Source organism: Thunnus thynnus, chromosome 13 (assembly GCF_963924715.1).
Source record: "Thunnus thynnus chromosome 13, fThuThy2.1, whole genome shotgun sequence".
NCBI lineage: Eukaryota > Metazoa > Chordata > Actinopteri > Scombriformes > Scombridae > Thunnus > Thunnus thynnus.
This window is the reverse complement of record NC_089529.1, coordinates 2304323-2321241: the sequence shown is the minus strand read 5'-3', so window position 1 is coordinate 2321241 and position 16919 is coordinate 2304323. Positions and strand designations below refer to the sequence as shown.

Sequence of the window (16919 nt, the reverse complement as noted above, 5' to 3'; positions counted from 1 at the left end):
AACTTACAAAAGTTTTAATTAATGTGATAACGTTGTGTGAGTATGTGTGTGATGTCGCCTTTCTGTTACCGAATTGTCTTTTTGTGATGATGCATATAAGTAGAACTGCAGTGATTAGTCATTTATCAATTAGTTGCCAACTATTAAATTAACTGTCAAGTATTTTGATAATTGGTTAATCATTTCAAGTCATCAGTCAGTTGGAAAGAAATATCCAAATTCTCTGATTCCAGCTTCTTAAATGTGAATGTTTTCTGCTTTCTTCTTTCTGCTTTGTCTTCTATGACAGTGAACTGAATTTAAAAAACAAACAAACAAACAATTAATCAATTAATTGAGAAAAATAAAATAAATAAATAATCATTACATATAAACAGATTTTGTGGAGTGAGAATCTTTGAGAATCTCACAGTTCATTCGATTTAGATTCTTGTTGTCACGAATCGATTCAGAATCAATTCTCAATTCCAGCGCGATTCTCAATTGAATGAATAGAAAAGAGGGCACCATGGTTTGTCTCTTACTGCAGTACACTGTGTGCCAAACCATTCACTGGTGTCCTTCGTCCACTGAAATGCAATATGAAACATAACTGGCTCTTGATGAAGGTCACTGTCAGCAGAGTACACAGCTTTATGAATTTAAAAAGTTATCTGCATGAATTTTGGAAGCATCTTATGAGAATAAGGAAATGAAAGTGTAATTTACTGACCGACATCACTGGTTAAATGTCTAAATGTGAAAACAGAGGCTGGTGTGTTCGCTCTGCAGTAAGTGGAGGGCGAGGCAGAGTGCTCTGCTGTGTTATTAACACATCATGTCTCCAGTGAGTAGCCTCGGGGAAAGCCTTCATTGTCCAAGATGCTGAACGGGCACAGGGATTTTTGAGGTAGAAAACCAAGTTATTTTCTTCACCGAAGAGTTGGTTGAAGTTGTTTAAGTGCTGCCGTGTGTTGGACAGCTGCTCTCGTTTATTACTGCTGGAGTTTGCTGCTCCGCTCCTCTAATGTTAGTCTCTGAGTGACGGCATAGAAAGTATTCACAATATACTTCATCTTGCAAAGGTGATTATTCACTACAAGTTAACTCTAGCATGTGTGTGCTGTAAACTGTGTGGGTGCTGCACTGCCCTCGCAGTTGAGTTCTGCCCTTTTCATTCTGTTAACATCACATTATTAACTAACTTTTAAAAGATTTTTTGTGAATCGACTCAGAATTACAGAAGATAAGAATCGCGATTCTGATGTGAATCAATTGTATCACCCACCTCTAGGATTTTACTTCCAGGTTTCTCTTATAAAAAAGAGATTTTGAATAAATAAATCTAAACTAATTTATTCAGATTTGTCTGTTCTGTATCTGCACGTCGTCTGTGTGTCGAAATTGATTTGTGCCATTCAGCTGAGAACATACTGTGAGAGAAGTCAGAACTATCCAAATATCTCAGGAAGATTACAAAGCTGCACCACACATCTGCAGTATGTTGTGGTGAAATCCACAAGCTACACACAGTCAGAAAAAACATAGTGCTCTCTGCTATCATCCCCTCACACTGAATGACAGAAATAACAGGGAAGACATTGATGATTTATGTGTGCATGTTTATGCTCATTCCACTGCTCCTCCTACATGACAACACATACTAACTTCAGCCAGTCTTTGCCACTTAGGCTAAGTGATAAAAACTAGAAAGAGAAAAAGAAAATGAAATCTATCTACAAGTGCTTAACTAAATGAGAAAAAATGCTTTTGGCTATATTACAACTCTATTAGAAAGGACTTTATAAAATCTTGTTAACTGATGAAATTGTATAGTGATCCTATTCTGCTGCCATTCTCGCTATGCAAGCCTTTTTATTTTGCCGGTGAAAACCCCTTTCTGGCACAGTGACGCTGAAGACAATAAGTGAAAACGTGGGACTGATGGATGAATGTCTGGCTAGACGATGCAAGGTGAAAGAAAATGGAATTACAGAGGGAATCGTTAGCATCCCTCTGTGAAATCAAATTATCAGCTTTCCAATCTTGGCCCTTGGCATGTGAGGAATGAAATGAATGTCCCTTTAAAAAGAGACCTGCTTTAAATCCTTGCTTGGTTCCATTCATAACACTGATGCACGAAATGAGCTGAAAGCCACATGTAAAGAATATGTATTCATACATGTGTCGAGCATGCGAGCTAAATATCAAAGCAATTAAAAGCTTCTCTCTCTGTTTGGAATCCAATCTCTTCCCTGAAACATTTAACCTGAATCTTGAATGCCGCTATTAGGCAGCTAGGAGAGAAAGGAATAAATGTTAACATGATCTGGCTCTGAGACCGGCGTGGTGTGTGCAGGTAGATAAGTGTCTCACGAGCTTGTCGGCCCACGTTGGCCACTGCGGTGACATTCATTAATCGCAGTCTCAGGAGGCAGCTTGTCTCTTTTTAAGTCCACTTGAGTGGGCAGCGCCTTGGGAAATTAATGTGCTTCTTATTTAGTCCAGTGATGGTCTGATTTATGTAAAGCACAGCGCTACCAATAGGCCGACATACAGTACATGTTAACAGAGTTTGACAAGAAGCGTGGTTCAACCTTCCACTGTTCAGAACTTAATGTTGCTGTGCTAGCAATATAAATGCTGCTTGATCTGGCTTGTAGAGAAAACTCTGATTATACTCAGTATCAGTGCATCTTACTGTCGTCCTTACATTTCATGGAGAGATATAAAAGCCTATTGCACATAAGGACAATCAGAAAATCTTTTCAGCCAAAGAATGGCTGATCAACAGAAAGCCAAGAACGTAGGAGACAAAGAAAGTATAGCCTTCCAATATAATGACAACACAGAATGTAGTTTAAGCCTCATCCATATGTGGTTTCATATTTCTCTTTATTGTTCTGTTTTGAAAGGCTGTATGAATAGATAATGACTCATTCCATTTCCAACATATCTTTTAATGGTAGAAAAATCTAGAAGTACAACACAGGTCGCCATTTCAGCCAGGTTTATATTGAATGTTTTGCACTAAATTTCACAAAGCATATTTACAGTACACAATGGAGAGCAGTAGCTAAAGGGAAATGATTAATAATTTTTGCAGTGAATCAGACATAAACACTTCCCTCGTCTAGTTCTGGGTGCAATCAAACTGCATCACAGTTTGGTAAAAGTCATCTCCAGACACAGTCTGCTTCTGGTTATGCAAAATCAATAAAAGTTGATACAGTTGCATTTTTGCGCGTTTTGTCAGAAAATTCAATGAGAAATCTTCTTCTTCCTAATGCCTTGGATGCCTTATATTTATCATTTATTTTTTTTAGAATATTTCACATAATTCACATTATTGTATAATAATTGGTTTTATACAGTATGTGCCTATGTTATGTCTGGCTGGAATACTGCTGTTTTGATGTTACTGTACTCTCCACAGGAGGTTTTAGCAGTGGGGAGTCAGATCTCAGATCAAATTGTGATAATTAGCATTATTTATACATCATCTCCACAAATCAGGCCACAGTGCTAAAAACAAACGCAAACACAAAGGAAAATGTCAGATCTGACTCTAATTTAAATGTGATACCACCCTCAGTTTTGGCAGTTGTCAAAAAGGGCAATGGGGAGCTTGTTAGCACAGAGCACAGCATGGGTGGTGCATCGCATGTCTATAACATCATTTGTGCCAGAGAAACACAGTACATCCAAATTTCCGAGGGACTATAAAGGTAATACAAATTGGCTCAGCTACTTGATGGAGAGGTTGGCCTACCTGTATCACATATGCTACTGCTAATACATTGTGCTTTTAACTCGCTCTTATTTCCCATGTGCCTTACATGTGCTATTGAATTTCCATGCTCTGTCCTCTGATTTGTTTTTGTTTTTTTTGCTGTTTTGTAACCTCGCTACCCTGTGACTGTTTATCTACAGTGATCACATTTTTGTTTTATAGCGCTACATAAAGAAGGCTGACTTAAAGGTCACTGTAGTTGTCACCAAGGATATAGTTGATTATATATTACCAGGGTGAAAAGAAGTTGACACTGAATTGTAAAGTAAAGCTTATTAGAAGCTGCCCTGGGTGGGAGCTGGAAAAGAACCCAGTCTTGACTGGCTGGCATGCAGCCTGATCGCACCTACTGGATAGTCCACTGCCCCACTTAAAATGCTGGCTTCAGCACGTCTCAGGGGTATATGGAATAATGAGGGGAAAACAAAAGCAAATCTTTTAACAGCCATTTATTTTTTATCAAACTTTTAAATTCTCAACCTATCAGTGCTGTTGTAAATGCCATCAGTCTTCGTGCCCTGCAGTCAAATGCCATGCATAAATGATCTATACTATTATTGACATCAAAATCAGACACACCCCTAAACTAAAAAAAGTATGTTAATACACTGCACACATCAGGCATTACAATCCCCAGCTTACTCAATAACTGCAGTTGTTATCCACTGTTGAGATCCCTTCCATCTTTGAAAATAAAAGAGCCTGACTTCAATGGCAAATCATGAGCTGCAATTTTTTTTTATTTATTTAGAAGCAGTTACTAAAGACAGCTGGACAACATTATAAGTTGAGCATGCAGGCTCACAACAGCATGTGCTTTAGATTCCAATGCCATTTCAACTCATGTGACTACGTGCAAGAGGGCACTCAGCACCGAGATGAAAGCAAAGTACAGCCACAGAATGTGTGAATCAATTTAAGAGTGAAACAGCCATTACTGCTCAGCCTGGAGGATTGATGTACATCATGGCAAGCTCAGACTTGCCAGTCACATTGACCTGTGCAGGACTGAGCGCCGGAGTAATAACGGCACTGCATTACACTTTCAAGAAGGATAGAAGTAAAACTGCAAAGTATTTCCCATCTACAATACAAGAAGAGATTTACATACTTGATCAGAAAAAATAATGAGCTTTGACAGTGCAACACAGAGCAGAAACATGACATTGTTACTAACTAGTTCTCTGACTGTTAACACTTGCAGCCTGCAATTAAAGACATGGCAGTGAGCTGTCCGTGGTGCTGAATGAGGTCAGCAGTGAAGGCTGGAAGTCAGGCCAGTAAAGCAGTACCTGAGTGGAGATGTCAAGCACTTCAACAAGAGTGGTTCATAATGTGCACTGAATTAGAAATGTGCTTATTAAAAATCTCAATTTTTTTTTAAATAATTTGACATGTTATTTAAAAAAAAGCCTCATTAAGAGAGGTGAGAATAAATTACACATATTCATTCAAATGCAGCTTCACTCTGTCACCTTCTTTCTCCTTCCTCTCACACACCCTCTGCAGGGCTTTTGGGGCTACTTCAAAATACTTGTGAAATTATCAGTTCAGGTCTTTATAACCACTGGATATTTTAATTGATTTTAACTCACCCATGAGAGAGACTCATTAGGCCTTTAACAATGAAAAAAATGAAAACCAATTCAATACATTGCATTTATACAACAAATCAGCCCCTGTCAACCTCACAAACCCCAGATCAGCACACAACTGATCCCAGTCTGATAAAGTTTTTGCTTGTATCACCTGTCTCGGGGGTTTATTTAGTCTTGCTGTAGTTGTAATCCTAAACAGTCCTCCTATCTCATCCCCTCACAGCTTGAGCTTACAGAAAATGAAGAAACAGCCTCACATTACTGATGAAGTGCTGGAACCCAAAGGACCCCCGGGGCTCCGTGGAGGCAAGTTAGTGAATCAGTGTGAGGTGAAAAAAATTCTAAATGTGGAGCTTTTAGATATGAACTTGTTGAACAATAAAGTGCATTTGGACCGAAATGAAAAGAAAGACCTTGTGTAAAGAATAGGCCCTAACTCTGTATGATGCTGCACTAATTTTGTGAGGGACAGACAGATGCATTGTAAAACCACCTACACATAAAAAAAAACACCAAGCTGCTTCCAAGATACAAAAGCTGTTCAGGAAATCATATTTTTTTCATCAGTTTGGCCGATGTGCTACATTTAGACATCACAAGCGAGGAAATGAATGCTGATAACTAGTGAGGTACTCATTTAGCCTCAGCCTCAAAGACACTTCTCTGTAATACATTCCAGTTCTATCCATACAGTTTGAATGTAGTGCAACAACACTTTAGGGCATCATCTGTTATCAATGTCTCCACATAGCACCAGTACAACTCTGGTAACACTTTGGCCACTGTGATTATTACTCATGTTAGGATCACATGGACATTCCCGACAGCACTTGAAAGCATCATAAATCCCTCTATGTCCAGTAAGCCTCTGAGGGCGCAGAGGAGGGGAAAGGTCACCACAGACAAGCTCCCATCTTGAGGGAGCTGGTCAACCCGTTCCTCTGCCCAGTGTTTAGCTTGTTGTATGTCTTCTTTCCTTTTTCACCTGCAACATTCTCCTTCATTCCTCAGCAGAGACTTGACGACTCTTTTTAGCTTTTTCCTCTCCTTCCTGAAACACACTTTTCCCCCTCCACCTTTAGTTCTGCACCGTCACACAACAATTAAAAGCGCTAGGCTAAGTCTCTGGTTAACAGCTGCTAAAGATTAGCAGAGTATCGTTTCTGAATTGAGTGTTTTCCAGAGACTAATCCTTCAAAATCCCCCCTCCTCTTTTTTTCAACGGCGGGAACATGATAAAACAGACAACACTTCAGTCATGTTTCTGTCTGTCCCCCTCACTAAACAGCCTGCAGGCAGCGCTCAGCTTTGGGGATACAGTTGAGAAGAAGCAGCGCAGGAGGAACGGGAAAAAAAGAGAAATGTGTTGACTCACCTGAGAAGGACCGTTTCTCCTTGTCGGACGGTGATATTGTCCATCACTTTGTTGTCGGATTGAGAATCCCCTTGGCTGCGGACTGGCAACCCTGCAGGCACAAGAAGCAAAATCCTCAGAGAGAGAAGAACTGTGCATTTGGAAAAAGAGACAAAGTATCCCCGGACAGACATCGTCTTCAGCCTTCAGTGGTGTTAAAAAAAAAAAAAAAAAGAAAAAGAAAAAAAAAACAGCGAGAAAATGAGTCGGTTTTCGCCGTGTAAACGGTCCCGTGGAGATTATTTACCCCCAGTTCATTAGTCTTAATCCAAATCTTCTAGCCAGGTAGTCGCGGTGTGCCGTGGAGGAGACACTCGACCCTGTCTGGCTGCACTGTAAAACATCCACTGTTTATTGTTTTCAAACAGGAAAAGAAAAAAGAATCCCTCCTCTCTGACAGTCTGTGCTGGTGTCCCTATTCCTTTACCGAGTCTTTTTTTTTTTACATAATAAGTAATAAAAAATAGCAAAACACGTTTGTAAGTATTAAAACAACGCCTAAAAATGCCTAGAAATAGTAGGCGAACAAGTCACGCGACTCATATTCTTTAGAAAAGAGAGATGCCAAGTTTGAGATTTGCATCGGCTGTCAACGAGTTGTGTCTGTGTCGATGCTCTGTATTATGAGTCCTTACTGTCTAGCTACGTCAGAGACGGACAGTTGGGGTGATCGTGAAAGCAACATGGATTGACATCAAGTATGTTCTCATGAGAAAAACAACATAGTAAAAATCCTGCAGGGTGCTAGCTAGAGTTTAGTGTTTACAGTGATTTCGTGGATTATTAGGTATTTAAACAGTGAGTTTAGTTATTGTTCATTATTCATTATTATCAGTCATTTTTATCTCTTATGGTAGGCTGTACCAATTATATACTCAATCAAGGATGCTGCAAATACAGATCCACTGTATCTACATTTCTTTATCATAAAAAAATAACCGTAAACAAATGCAAAAGCCTACAGAAAATGGCTGAGCAGCATCTATAGCAGAGTTGCATCTAACAATTTTGGTTTATTTTCATTATGATTATTCGGTTGATTATTCTTGATTTATCATTTAAATGTCAGACAAAACTGTCCATCACCATTTCCAAAAGGTCATGTAGATATATGGAGCTTGTTTTTACTGACAAACAGTCCAAAAATATTTAGTTTAATATCTTAGACCAAGAAAACCAGAACATATTCACACTAGAGAACCTAGAACCAGAGAATTTTTGACATTTTGGCTTAAAACATGACTTAGACACTTAATCAATTATTAGAATAGTTGTTGATTAAAAGTTGTAGTTTTAAGTGCTTAAAAGCAGGGAATAAAATAAATGACCTAAGAATGAATAACACACTCCACAAATGCAATATGCAAGCTGCAAATACACAAACACTGTGGAATTATTTTCTTATGGCTAATGTGCAACCTGATGTGAAAACCAGAGCAAACACTGACTAAAGCAAGACTATGTGACTTCTGCAAGTTTCTCTTACAAATTTGCATTCATAAGCAATAGAACACACTGTTGCTCGACATAATATTTTTTGACCACACAAACTATAAACACCTATAAGCGCATATCAGTTTTGTATTGTTAAAAGTACTCTTTTAAACTTGTAAACAAACAAAAGTTATGTTTTTGGTTCTCTTTTGTTGAACGCATTTTCTTTCCCTTATGACATTTGCAAAGCCAAGTTTAAAGTTTATTTTAAGCGTTATCCACATCCATGTTTACTAGCTTTCAGTCATCCAATTCCCTGGCTTTGCCAACACATAGCTGTGTTTATTAGCTGTAGATCAGTGGGATAGTGTGAAACCACTGGCAGGACTGTATATTGTGTCATGCATGTGTATGAGACAAAACAGTGACCCACTCATTTAAAAAAAAAAAGTGCTCCATGATGCCACTAGGGGTCAAAAAATCCACAGGGGACCTTTAACTGTCATTACCAGTTACCAGTTTTCTGAGTTGATGACTTTACTCCACCGGCTGTGGCTGCTGTGTTTTTAGCATTTACCAAGAACAGACACAGTGGCTGTTCACTAATAGATACAGTCTTAATTTAAGGTCTGTCGTTTTAAAGGCAGCCTACATAAAAACTAAGCATGTGACAGTGTTAATCTATGGTGAGATTTGGGAATGACACAAACCAACCTCATCAAACCATGTGACCAGACAAACAAGTTTCCTGAAGGCACGGCATATTTTGGGTTGCTAAATGTTACATCACAGACAATGACTGAAAGAATAAAGTGTCTTAAGAATGTAGGACAAGTAGTAGTGTGATACCACAATAGCAAGACAACTTAATGTCAGCGCTGCATAAATGTGTCCTTTAGATAAAGCATAAAATCATGTCTATCAGCTACTTTAACATGAGTGGTAATTCAATCAAAGATACTATATAAGTCAGAGAGCTCTGTCAAGTAAACTCCATGACCCAAGCACCATTGTTGCAGACAACGCTGTCATTAAATGCTGTCATTAAATATCCATACTGTTAAATCAAATGTCATTTTTCATACTGAGCGACAAATTACAATGCAATAGAAAATATGTGTACAGATGTTGAGTGGCTGCAATTCTGTAGCTTTGTCTCATTCAACGCACACCATGCATATTATGTTTTATAATTCTCACTATTCATCTCCAATTCCTATTCAATTTATTTTCAATCTGAAGCCATGCTGCTTGTAATAGAAGCAGCTGCTAGCCTGAAATGAATATGTGCAAATGTTAACTGAGTATTTCAGCATTTGTATGCCTTTGCTTAACCTTTACAGATTCATGTTGTGATGCGCCTCCTTTTATATCTATTGGGTGTTTGCAGTGTGTATTGTGCATCAGGCCCACTCTGGCTCTCTATGCACAATCAATGCTTGATTATTCTGATTTCATTTGAACAACCTCTGAGGAGTCTGTCATATACAGTGCATGAAGTAAGAAAAGAAAAAACATTGATGGTTTGAAAGGAGTTACAAAACTGAAAACTAAACTAATTCCACTGACTCTGGTAAAATGAAGTGAAAAACACAAGCGAACCTTGAAACAACTGGATCATAATACCATTTTTAGTATGGTTGTGGATGTCAAAGTGGATGACATAGGACCCAGGAGGACAATATTTTGGCATGAAACCAGGCAATGGAAGAACAGAGGTTCATGCTCATGACCTCTGTGACCTGCGTTCATTCTACAATAACTCACAATGCTCAAGAACACACATCTCTGGTCTGCTCACAGCTCAAACATTATTGCAACAGAACAACATCAGCACCAGCTCTGATTTCTCTTTGAAAAATAAAAGCACCTGGATACATTTACCAATGGAATAAAAGCATACTCTGAACAGTTATAAGCCATACATCACGATGATGGTGCGAAAAGGGAGAGAGAGACAAAATGGTTGTCATGGCAGCACCTGGGATTTGTACAAGAGAAGTGAGGTGATGTACTTAGAGTAATTATACATTATCTCAGTTTAGTAACCAGCCTCTATAGTGATTGTGAAGTACGTGGTAATTGTCATAGGTAATAATGCAGAGTTCAGAAGCATAGTTTGCTTCAATGCCAGTTTCAGCCACAAGTAACTACACCAGCCTGAAGGCTAAAGGCTAATGTATAGTTTCAGCACTACACATTTCACACATACACACTAGAAAACAAGAGAAAAAGTTACATTTGTTTGTTGTATTTGGCAGAGCAACAAGAGAGTGGGCACACTTATAGTGTGTATAGTCTGCATGATCACAAATTTTGGGAGGATGACAAATTTACATCACATAGACCCTCATGCCTCAAAGTATGAAGTGGCCTTAACAGTAGCCAGATGTGCATTATTTAATCAAGTCTGGCGACAAAAGCACTGTCTGGCCATTAACTGTCATGTAAATAGTATTTTTTAAAGCCAAATTTAGTTCAACCATCCACATACAAGTAATAAAAACATAAATCAGAGTGATTTCATGCAACACAAAAGGTGTCATTTATTTATTAACTGAGGAAAGGGATATGTAGGAAAAACACAGAGGAACATAAAAATACCATAAGATGCAAAAAAAAAAAAAAAGAGAGATCTAGTCCAGTCAATCCAGTCACAGCACATTTTATGGAAATGAGTCATCAAGTCTCCTCCGTCAAATATGTGTGAATTGAGAGGGTATGTTTGTCAAAGAGAGGGGGAGATTTGGAGAAATTACTTCTTAAGAGGGAGGCACTCTGGATTTCTAAGCTGGGCACTTTAAGCCTGAGAGGGTTAAATGAGGAATTAGACTTGAAGCCATTTTTATAGAGTTTACTGGATAATATGTGTTCTCAAATAAAAGGAATAAAATGATTTTTGGGAACAACTGTAAAATTTTGTTCATAGATGGATATATTGAGTTCAATATGCAGAGGGACTTTGGAATTGGTTGGAGCTATTCATAAACACTAAATAATGGTAATAATGCAAATATACTTTGTTTTGAAAATTTGGCCTGAATGCTATGGTTTGTTTTCCTTAACTGAAAGATGGATATTTAACTTTTTTACTCATTGATGGTCCAAGATGAAAGTGTACACTTTTTACAGAATACTGTGAGAAGATGGTTGTAAGGTTCACAACACTCCAAAACTCCAATTTGTGTGTCTATATATATATATATATATATATACACATTTATATGTTTCATAGTTCTTGTCAGATCAAATGTTCATAACTGCAGTGTCTGTCTATCCATATTGTTTATCTGCATCAGCCTATTTTTCACAGTTTTTGTAAATCTGCACATTTTTTCATACCTCTCAGGTTATTTATCTTGTTTTTTTGTGTTTTTTTTAATAAATAAACTGTACTTACTGTACATAATTTATGGAGGCACATCCAGTCAGCTGACTGGCATCGACAGTTTTACACTAACAGCTACTTGGTTTGTATTTCCTTTGATCTAGTTTTCTCTAACATTGCTTTATTACATGTTGGTTATGATCTCTTGGTTTTAAGGTGCTACAACATACATTTTCCTCAGGATAGATAAAGATCTATCTATCTAACTATCTATCTATCTATCTATCTGTCTATCTATCTATCTATCTATCTATCTATCTATCTATCTATCTATCTATCTATCTATCTATCTATCTATATTGCATTTGTGTATAACAACCATAACATAATGTTTAGTATGTTCAGATGACAAGGTTAAGACGACTGGTTTCATCAGTCTCTTTAAACAGTAGAGAGAGTCTCATACCTGCATGATTTGAGCTTTTTTTCTTGTGCTGTTTTATCACACATCTAAAGTGTTTGCACTGCTGAGTCATAATGATGTTCAGAAGACTGAGATTTGTTTTCAAAAGATATGAATTCACTGCCAATGGAATAAATATCAGAACTAACTTTGGATTATAATGAAAGTTTATCCTCATACTACGTTTATTGCCACTATGCTTAAGCATCAGTGCACACTGGACAGAGCTATCTTAAGACAAGAGTCACTACTGTATACTTGACTTCATGGTACCCAATGGACATGTACACACTTAACCTAAGCCCCCTTGTCATGATGTATCTAATCGCTGCTTTTTGCTCATTTAAGACTAATAAAAACTATAGTATTTACAAGAAAAAACTACATAGGGAGCACCTGATAGTAGACCTTCAATAACTACTTTTAGTTATTGAAACTTTGTTACTTTTTGATCAAAAAACATGTGTCACATTGTGACAGAGGTGATTTTACTTTAGTTGATCCAAACGCACAATGTCTGATGGATTAAGGCTGCTTCTATAATAATCATTAAAATTCATGCTTACTTGGTTTAGCCTAATTACTATAGGTTCTCTGTCTGTCAGCAGCCTCATAGCAGTCTCCTCTGCCTATTTCCATTCATAGCATGATATAAACTACATCTCTGAAAAAACAAAAAAAGTCAACATTCTAATTATTATTAGAATTAATCAGTCCTGTGCTCACAACTGCTCTCACTCATTTAATACCATCATTCACCAGTGCTTTTCAACACCTGATATTTTGCCTCTCGGCACTTTTACCTCAATTTGTCACACTGTAGAGTGCAGGTAATGAAGTCATAAAACGTGAATCACAAGAGCTGCAATTGAAAACATATTACTGGTGAATATACAATTTGTCTTTTTATGCTATATTATTTTTAAGATTTGCAATTTTTTTTTCTTCAATTTGACCGCCATTAAAATCTGAAATGATCTACTTCATGTCCAGGGTTCCTAGTCTTTGGGTTGAGGTGTTCACACAGAGGAATGATAATAAGTTTTAATTAGTTTGACCAAGGTGCAAGTTAGTCATCGGTGTCTGTGCCTGAAGGGCCTTGAGAAGCTCTGCTGAGCCAATGACAGAATTCATTATACATCTGAAAATGACAACCTGCAATCATTACTGGATGGACTTCAAAGCACATTGAGTCCTTCTCTCAATCTGCAGAGCATTATTTAGCAGAAAACTACCATGTGTTCTCTCAATTGCAGATGTGAAATGTGAACAAAAATATGTTGCACTTAGTTTGCAGTAATATTATATGGATACTGTATCAATTGCCTCCCCCACCAGCTCTAAGCAGTATGTTATGAGGCTAGAGGAAGTTGGTTTGCTTCAGGCTTGACAGCAGCAAAGCTATTTTATAGTCCAGATCTTGAAGGGGAGAGAATGAGATGTCACCATCCAGAACAATGAGCCTCTGGGCAGCACATTCCCAGGAAGCTATACAGTCATGTCACTCGACTTGCTTGAAGCGCTGCAGCTCATAATCGAGGCTCCACCTCCACACAGACTATAAATGCCACTGCTCTGCAGCATCCTCCATCTCACCTGAAGGAAGCTGTCTAGTAAATGAATGAGCGAAGTAAAGCCTCTGTCTGATAGGAACACCTGTTTAGTCACTCACCATCACCATTTGGGTCAACAATGCTAAGTCAGTAAACTAGAGATGACATGTCACCTAAACAAATGAAAGAAAAGGTGGAGAGCAATTAAATAGGTTTTATTGTCTACAATTTTTTGATTCCAACTAAAAAAGGCTGCTGTTAAGGATACTGTAGGGCTGCAAAAATCATTCATACAGCATAGTTGTGTTTACTTTATAAATAATCATATGTATTGGTGATATTATAGCTGCATTGATCAATATTTTAATGTTAACAATGGATCAAATGACTGCATTTTTTTTTCGATTTCCTTTGAATGTCTGATATTACCTTTGCTTTTAATTACCAATTACAACCTGTGAATGCTGAACTTGAAAATGGAGATGGGATGCATAGACTTATTCAATATTTAAAGGTATTTAAAGGTTGAGTTCCAGACTTCTAGTAGTGTTATTGAGCAGTTTTTTTATGAGTGGGCTGTGGTTGTTTGTCTCATATTGAGATGATGACACAGAATGCAAACCCCAGTATTTGGTGTCATGTGCTTTGTACTCCCAACCATGCAAGCCTGTATGACTGCCGGCACCATACACATGTCTGGCTTCAACAGAAAAGTTGCCAATGAATGGCAAAATAAATGAGTAATATTTAAACATATTTTGTAAGAGGAAAAAAAATAACAAGAAAGTTTTATTTTTAAGTGATTTTAAAGCTGACCATGACAAATAAATAGATTCTGTGAGAAGTGTGTCTGTGGTAGCTGTGCCAAAAAGTAATGAAGTGCTAATTGTGCAGTAAACAAAGGACACAAGGAGAGAAAGACAATGCAAGAGAAAACAAGACTGCATCTACTTGATGATGATGTCTAGCTAAACTAATGGTAATCATGCAGGCCTAATTGGGTGGTTTGAATCAGAGGACCACAGGGAGAAGCTGGGTGAAGACAGTCAGTGACACTCTTGCTTCAAATACTGTCAAGATGTTACTGACTAAAGTACTTAACCTCCAACTACACCACTTGAGCAGAGTGGACAGCTTCCTGGCATGACTGGAAAAATGTATTCACTCAACACAGCCTCACTTCTCTACCTGGAGGTACAGTAAACTGACATTTCTTTGGTGAAGCATATTTCACATCTTTAAAAAAGACAAGATTCCCTGATGTGCCTGAAGGCAACAAAGGCGTTTTATATGTTAATTGGAATAAATGACAGTGAAAAAGACTGACATGAGGAACATAAGTGAGGAAGACTGACAGATGAATGTCATGGATACATAGTGTGTCATGATGTCACTACTCATCAGTTCTCTATAAGACTGACTCGCTAATCATCGTAATCAGTTTAATGACCAATATTAGGCAATCCTCCACACGTGTCAATCAAACTATGATGATAAATAAAAGAGAATTCTCTGCAGAGGACAAGTGAGGAGTTCAGCATGATACTACACAGCAATCAAATCCATTAGTGAAAATCATGGAAATTGGCCAGACTGACCACAAAGTGAAGGCCACTTTTCAGCATTTAACAGCACTTATCTGTACGGTAGACATACTGTAAGTGACCATACTGTATTTCAAGTATGCTTTCAAATCAAAATGGTTGTCAGTCTCTGCCTGAGAGATTAAAGGACATGACACATTAATGCTGGAGCTGGTGTTTTTTAAATGTTGCCTGATATATTTATGACTGGAAAATACTTGTGTGGAAGTACACCTGAGGCTAAAATGTTGCTGGTTCATATCCTTAGATTAATTGATTTTATTTGATGAATAAAATTACTCTGCAGTGACGTGGTTACAACAAAACACAATGTGGTGCTACAACGTAACAGTCAACACAATCATGCTGAACCATGTCCTATTTTTTTTTTTTCCGTCTGTTTTTCCATGTGACTAGTCAATCACAACAACCCTCTCTGAAACAGGGTGACAGTTCATTCTTGAATTTGAGAATATTGGTTTTACAAAATAGTCTTAACCCAGGGATGCTTTTAAAAGCATCTCACTGTCTTTATCAGCAGATGGCGTTCATGCAGTTGTCATGGAGACGGCTCAGTCGTGATCACGTTCAAAGATGGTCAAAGATGTCCTTAGTGATCTTTCTCTGACCTTCCATTGATTCCTGTTTGATGATTTTGACCCCTTCCATGTTGATGATGTTTTGGTCTGGTGATAACAAACAGCTGAGGCTTAAATTAAGATTAATTTTTGAAAAAGTAAAATACTGTATAGGTTGAACACTTTTATTTGCAGTTAGCTGTGTGTTTCAGCCACAAGTGTCTACACAGGACTTTGTCACTGGAGATCAGGGTTTACATCAGGAGTCTAGTGCGCTTAGATTTAGGCAACAAATGCACTTTGGTTAAGGTTAGGGAAAGATCCTGGTTTCAGTTGAATGTTAATTCACATGTCCTGTCTCACGCTTCAAGTCAATTTTTCAATATCAAACACAGACCATAATTTTTCCTGAGCCTTAACGAAATGCTTTGAGTGCCTAAACGTAAGCATAAAAACATTAATCATGCTTTAGTTGCTACAAGTGGATATTATAGTCTGAATGAAATGTGTTGTCTGTGAACATTTTGAAAATTGCCAGAGACATTTAGAAACAATCTTTCCTCATTATGTTGATGGTAAAAAAAAAGTTATCTGCAAAACATTACATTTCTCTCATATGCTGTTGTTGTTGGTAGTATATGTATGAGTAATTTCTGGGGGGGATGGCACATAGTGTATGCAGTATAGTTGATTATATCCTGATAACTGGATCATGTGATTTAGATGTGAGGGAGGAGAATGAGAGATGAGAGTATACAGCAATGATAAAGCACAATAAAGTGAGTTGAAATAAATATTGCTACTTTATTAGATAAAACTACATTTATAGCGACGAGCTGTGGCTCAGGAGGTAGAGCCGGTCATCCACTAATCCGAAGATCGGTGGTTCGATTCCAGGCTCCTCCAGTCCGATGTGTCCTTGGGCAAGACACTTAACCCCGAATTGCTCCTGATGGCTGTGCCATCAGTGTGTGAATGTGTGAATGATTAGATTTCCTCTGATGGGCAGGTTGGGACCTTGCATGGTAGCCCCTGTATCCATTCAGCGTATGAGTGTGTGTGAATGGGTGAATGTGACTCATAGTGCAAAAGCGCTTTGAGTGGTTGAAAGACTAGAAAGGCGCTATACAAGTACAGTCCATTTACCATTTACCATTTACAAGATGCGGTAAGGAGAGCTACACTATCGGAGCACC

General features: G+C 37.9%; 1 protein-coding gene across 5 annotated transcripts in view; it reads right to left on the bottom strand.

Moving 5' to 3' along the window:
• ntm (neurotrimin) overlaps window positions 1-16919 on the bottom strand; it is a 447933-nt gene that overhangs the window by 126007 nt on the left and 305007 nt on the right. For 2 of the 5 annotated variants that reach the window (XM_067607284.1, XM_067607287.1), the window contains exon 2: window positions 6746-6836. In XM_067607284.1, the coding sequence (XP_067463385.1) occupies window positions 6746-6836 (91 nt within the window). Of the gene's footprint in view, window positions 1-6745; window positions 7379-16919 lie in introns of those variants that run through there. The other 3 variants (XM_067607285.1, XM_067607286.1, XM_067607282.1) reach the window with 2 other exon arrangements.